The sequence below is a fragment of the Echinops telfairi genome, unplaced genomic scaffold (genome assembly GCF_000313985.2).
Source record: "Echinops telfairi isolate 266 unplaced genomic scaffold, ASM31398v2 ScPeMD7_5592;HRSCAF=6446, whole genome shotgun sequence".
NCBI classification, from domain to species: domain Eukaryota; kingdom Metazoa; phylum Chordata; class Mammalia; order Afrosoricida; family Tenrecidae; genus Echinops; species Echinops telfairi.
Window position 1 is genome coordinate 50,520,914 of NW_022109491.1, and position 6,639 is coordinate 50,527,552.

Consider the following 6,639-nt stretch of genomic DNA (forward strand, 5'->3'; position numbering starts at 1 on the left):
GTTGAACATGAACAATCCACCTTTTTATGTCTAGCATTGGATGCTTAAACATTATGTGAAAGGCAAAATATTGACTATTCCCATGATCTAAGACAGAATCATGATGAAATAACATCTCCCTTGTGGTATATAGGTTAAATACTCTGCTGATAACCTAAAAGTCAGTGGTTTTAACCAATCCAGTTGCTCTGTGGGACGATGTAAATTATAAAAATTATAGCCAGGACACCATATTGGTAAGTTCTACCCTGCTCTATAGGGTAAGTATAAATCAAAATTGACTCAGCAGCTAAGTGTAAGGTAATTAAAAGATGCCCTGATCCTCTGGTGGTATTGTCCAGTAAGCTTTGAACTACTAACTTCCATGTCACTGATTCAAAACTCCCAGCTGTTCCACAGAAGAAAGTTAAGTGTATATGATCTTCAAAATATTTCAAACCTCATAAACTCTATATTGGGTTGCTATGAGTCAGCATCTACTCAGTGGCCTAAAGCCCATAGTATCAGGGGTGTGACAGCATGTGTTTTGTTGTTATTATTTTTTCTTTTTAGTTTTATTCCACATTTGTCTTCCACTCTATCTAGGACCAGTTGTTTATCAGTTTGTCATAATAAGTATTTGCTGTGATACCAGGAGAGTCAACCTGTGTGAACAGGTTTCAGCAGAGTATCCAGACTAACAAGAAACAATAGCAGTTAGCTGTCTGCATCTGAGGTCCTAGTCACTGAAAATATTATGAATATCACTGGAACACTGTCAGATATGGTACTGGAAGATAATCCCCTCAAGTCAGAAAGTGTATAAAATATAACTGTGGAAAAGCTATTGCCTCAAAATAGATTTGAGGTGGATGGGGCAAAGTTTTCAGGACCTTCATTTATTCATGGAGAATGGGTCAAAAGTATAAGTAGCATGTGCACATTTCCACAAATAATTAGAAGTATGAATCAAGTAAAATAGTTTTAAGTCCTCAAAAGTGAAATAGAACACATGAATATTGATACTATACATATATATATATATATATATAACAGAAATGGATTAGAATTGGCCAATTTGAACAAATTATATCATTTACCATGCCAAGAATAATGTAGTATTCAAGAGAAATGGCATTGAATTCATCATCAAGAATAAATTTTAGGACATATCTTGGAGTACAATGCTGTCTGTGATAGGATAATATCTATATTCTTATATGGAAGTCTTGTACCAAAAATAACTTGTCAACATTTAGCCATTTCAGGAGGTAGCATATAAGCTGGAGCCAATGATGTTGAAGAAAGAACCTCAAGGTGCGCTGAAAGCATCATCCTAGAACAAGGCTCCAGAAATTGATGAAATACCAACAACAAAAATGTTACAACATGCTGATGAAGCATTGGAAGCACTCACTCATTTATGCCAAGAAATTTGGAAGACAACTATTTGGTCAACTCACTAGAAGAGATCCATATTTGTACCCTTCTAAAGAAAGGTGAACCCAACAGAATGCTCAAATTATAGAGCAATATTACGTGCCAAAAATTTGCTGAAGATTATTCAACAAAAGCTGTCGCAGTACATTGATAGGGAGCTGCCAGATGTTTAGGATATATTAAGAAAGGACATGGATCAAAGGATATCATTTCTGATGTCAGATCCATCTGGGCTGAAATCAGAAAATACCAGAAACATGTTTATTTATGTTATAAACTATGCCAAGGCACTCAACTGGGTGAATTATAAAAAACTATGGATAACCTTGAGAAGAATGGGAATTTCAGAACACTTCATTGTGCTCATGAGGAACTTTAATGTGGATCAAGAAGCAGTTGTGGGCACAAAAGAAGGGAGTATTGCATAATATGGTGGGACTGACTCTATGGCACCTAACAACAACAACATCACAAATTTATATTTATTCTTATATTATACAATGTTAGTATATAAATTAAGTATGAAATTACAAATTAAGTAGGGCAACAATGCTTCTACTATACACAAAATTATGAGTGTACTTTGATCAAATCATTTCTTATAAAGAATATTCTATATTTATTTATTATATAAGGGATCTTGGATCACAAAAGTTAAGTACTCATCTGCTAACCAAAATTACCTGGCTGAACTGTGGGAGAAAGATATGTTCATCAACTTCCAGAGAGAATATAGGTTAGAAAATCTTATGGAGCAAGACTGTTTTTTAATAAATAGTCTCTATTACTTGAAAATCAACTCAACAGCACTTAAAAATAATGGAATAATAATAATGCATGTATTGTATTTACAGCCACAGCAAATGTAATATGACCCCAGCATCGTAACCTGCAGAAAGAAGAGTAAAACAGTTTTTTATACTAGTGAAAAGAAAAGCTATTCTGTTATTTATCATGAAACTCACATTTTAAATTTTACTGAATCAAGACTAAAACATTTATGTAAGTAGATCAAGAGAATTGCAATACTTTCAGGATATTGGGTTCTTTTTTCATGGATCGTATGTAAAATAAATATTGCTTTAGAGTTTAAAAATAAAGTTTGCTATTTTTGTCAACAAATGTAAATAGCTTTTCAGTTAGTGTAGTATATGCTCTATGGTTTATACAAAAAATAGATAAGCAAAAAGAAATCTAACTAGTTAATACAAAAGTTATTTTTATTGATTAGTACTATCGGTTCATGGGTTAAATTATCCACTCAACTTGTATATCAGGAAAGCCTATCTAGCTCAGCAGGTGGATTTTAAAAGATGACCACTAGTAGAAAAACGAAGGCAAATAATAGAAGCTAATTCTTGTTCCAAGTATCAATGATTTTGAAAACAGGTGTGAGAGTACTATCTTTGCTTTATTCACATGTACATACTTACTGACCTGAGAACTTTGAGATTTCATAGTTAGAGCAGTGGCGGAGAACTTTATCAAAGTTCTAATACTGATATCTCAGTGCACTTTCTTTATGCATCTCTAAGGAGCCCCAGTGGTGTAGTGGTTACACATTGGGCTGCAATCCGGTAGTTGCATTTGAAACCACTAGCAGCTCCACCGGAGACAAAAAGGGTTTTCTTCTCCGGTTGCAGTTTTGGAAGCCCACAAGGGTTCGCTATGACTCAGCATTGACTCAATGGCAGTGAGTAAGGGTGCCTACTAATTTTGAAAGAGAAAAAAGCACTGAATCATTGGAAAAATGAAGTACTTCGAGGTGAATTGGAAACCATTCTTTTCTAGGAGTCCTAAGACAAAACCCACTGCTGTTACTTCTGACCCAGCAAACTATACAACTGGGTAGACCAGTCTCATAGGGCTTTCAAAGTTGTGAACTTAGGGAATCTGAAAGTCACTTATTTCCAGTTGGTGGAGTCCAACTGCCTACATTTTGCTTAGTAACTACTTTAACCACCGCACCACCAGATCATATTGAACTCTCACAGTCCATTATCTTAAGTGCGCGATTTTACTTTTGGAGAAATCAAGGAAAGCTTGCTATAGGTTGAGAAGCTCCCTACAGCTTATGAAACTGCATGAAATTCAGGAAGAAAACCTTTTTAGAGGTGACTGGAACCCAAACGGATATGATTGGATCTTCCTGTTTGGGTTGTCATTGACACTAATCGGATATTTGTTTACTCCAAATTCTGCAAGAATAATTGTCATTTGACCTTAAATATGATACAAAGAATAAAATCTGTAAGCAAGATCGTCTCTGCTCCTCCACTGCAACACAAACAGACCTGAGGCAGATCATTGTTCTTTGACATACCCGACAACAATTTCAAGAAATTGTTGGAATTCTGTTCAGAATGACCCTACATTCATTTCACAAGTGAGCCATTGCTCTTTACTGCATAAAGATTTTTACCTATAAAAAGCAATAACAAAACTTTAGTGCTGGATATTTCAAATGCCAGTATTCTGGAAGTGCCATTATTTTGGTTAACAATTTAACCCAGTAATTGCTTTTCTTCTCAAGAGAATTTCACTTTGAAGATTGTCCACTGGACTTATCGTCCTAGGAGACTACTATACTCTTGCATCTCCTTGGAGATCAAAGACCTATAAACAACAAATCAATTGAACCCATGAAATACAAAAGACAATCTGGTGGTGGCAGGGCATCTTATTATCATTAACTCCAGGCAGAATCAGAGTTGTAAAATTTTAGAGCTACAAAACAGCTTTGAAATCTTCAGCCCAACCCCATCCTTGAAAGAAGAATAAAAGTCAAATGGTTTTCCCAATGTCACAGACTGAGATAGTGACACAGCTGAAGCAGAAATCTAGTTTGAGAATTTGTAAGATTCTAATTCTTCTTTTTTTCCCCCCCAGTGGGTGCCATTTGACTTTTGACACCATTCTCTCAACAAGTTCAACCAGATTCCAGAACAGTCAGGTTTGCCACGAAGTTGAATTTATCATGTAAATTTACCACATCACCAGAGAGAAAATATAAATTAAGTAGGAGCAGCAACTCTTTTACCGCGGAGAGCATTCAAGTAAGTACGCAAAATTCTGCATATATTTTTATTAAATCATTAATTATATGATGGTATTTCTTAGGATGCATTATAAATCAATATTTTACTGAAAGAACTGTAGGTGTTTGTTATTTAAGCCAACACAACTGAAACTACAGATAAAGTTTTCAGCTGCCTATTGGGTGTGCAGTGGATGGAGAAATAGGAATAGATCTTATCAATTAGTTCATGTTTTATTAGTTTCTTATTATGCACCTACAATAGCCTCCAAAGTTTATCTTAGAAAGAAAAACAAATATAACAGGTATTCACTCAATTGAACACTATCCAAGATTAAGTTGAAGACCTGCTTAATTTTAAGCATCATGGCCTCTGTATTTCCCTTTAAAATTATGAATCTTGACCCTCATATATCCCCTTGCCAGTTTCTCTTTGAGAAGTAGTACGTATACATGGGCAGAAATAAGCTCAAAATTAGTTTCTTAAGATTTAATAATAAAGAGCTTGATATTTGTACAACCGAAGGTGCTAGCACTGTAATAGGTAGTCACAATTCAATCCATAACTGCTGAGTTCCAGTTACTTTCAGTTACAAAAAAAAAAAAAATCTTGGAGGGTACACAAATATTGACATCTTTATCCTACAGAGATAGTTTCCTAGCATTTTAAAGATCACATTGTATTTATTCTTTGTTTTTAATCATCACCCTAAAAGTCTTCTCACTGCCATCATGTCAAGTCTGTAGGATAAAGCAACACTGTAAAATAAAGTAGAATTGCCCCTGTGGGTGTCCAGGGCTATTCTTTACAGGTGTAGAAAGCCAAATCTTTCTCTTGATATAACATATAGCGTTCACCACATTATGACTGACACCTTTAAAAGGTTCTAATTTTTATAACACTAATAAACCTTTTACTAATAACAGACAAACAGCTTTCTTACTTCCTATGTTTTAAAATTTTTATTAGTTTCACACGCCCTGTTTTCTGAAGAAAATGGCCAGACAGAATAACGATTCTACAGTGACTGAGTTTGTCTTGGAGGGATTGACAGGTAAACCAGAACTCCAACTGCCTCTCTTCTTCGTGTTTCTAGTGATATATGTTGTTACTGTGGTTGGGAACCTGGGGATGATCCTCCTCATCTCTTTCAATTCCAAGCTCCAATCACCCATGTACTTCTTTCTTGGTAATTTGTCATTTCTAGACCTGTTTTACTCCTCAGTTGTTACTCCCAAACTCCTGGGAAACTTTGTGTGTGAGAAAAATGTAATTTCTTACAATGGATGTATGACCCAGCTCTTCTTTTTTTGTGTTTTTGCTATTGCTGAATGCTATATGCTGACTGCCATGGCATACGACAGATATGTCGCTATCTGTAGTCCACTGCTCTACAATGTCACCATGTCCCCAAAGGTCTGCAATATGCTCGTTAGTGGAGTCTATATCATGGCTTCTTTTGGAGCTATGATCCACACTATTTTCATGACAAGGCTTTCCTTCTGTGGGGACAACATTGTCCACCATTACTTCTGTGATATACTGCCTCTCCTAAAGCTCTCCTGTTCCAGCACCTATATCAATGAGTTTCTGGTGATAATTGGAGGTGGATTCAATATGTTAGTAACAACTGTGGCCATTATCATCTCTTATTCCTTTATACTCTCCAAAATTCTTCGGATACCCTCATCTGAAAGCAGATCCAAAGCATTTAGTACCTGTGGCTCCCATCTTACAGTTGTTGGCATTTTATATGGATCCATGATATTCATGTACTTAAAACCAGCATCTAATAATATGGCCCAGGAGAAAGTGGCCTCTGTGTTTTACACCACAGTGACCCCTATGCTGAATCCTTTGATCTATAGCTTGAGGAATAAGGATGTGAAGAATGTGCTCAGCAAAGTCATCGGTATGAGGTATGAACAACCCTAGGCCAGTTATCAAAACTACTAAAGATCATAATAGTCTGCTTCTTTATTTTTGTTAAAATTGACTAATATATATTTTTAACATTACCATCCCCTTCTCATTCTTTTCATTATAGTTATGACATTAATTATCCTCTTACTGAGTTAGTGTGCAAGCACACACATACACATATAAACACATAGACATCTATTCTTCAGCCACAGTATCCCATGATATTAAGATTCAGTACATCCTTAATGTGGCTCATATA

At 35.5% G+C, this 6,639-nt stretch overlaps 1 protein-coding gene across 1 annotated transcript; it reads left to right on the plus strand.

The window, feature by feature from the left end:
• The first annotated feature begins 5,450 nt into the window (after positions 1-5,450).
• LOC101658098 (olfactory receptor 151-like) lies at positions 5,451-6,392 on the plus strand. The gene has a single exon (XM_004714225.2). The coding sequence runs from the start codon at positions 5,454-5,456 to the stop codon at positions 6,390-6,392; it is 939 nt and encodes a 312-aa protein (XP_004714282.1). The 5' UTR covers positions 5,451-5,453.
• The last annotated feature ends 247 nt before the right edge of the window (positions 6,393-6,639 follow it).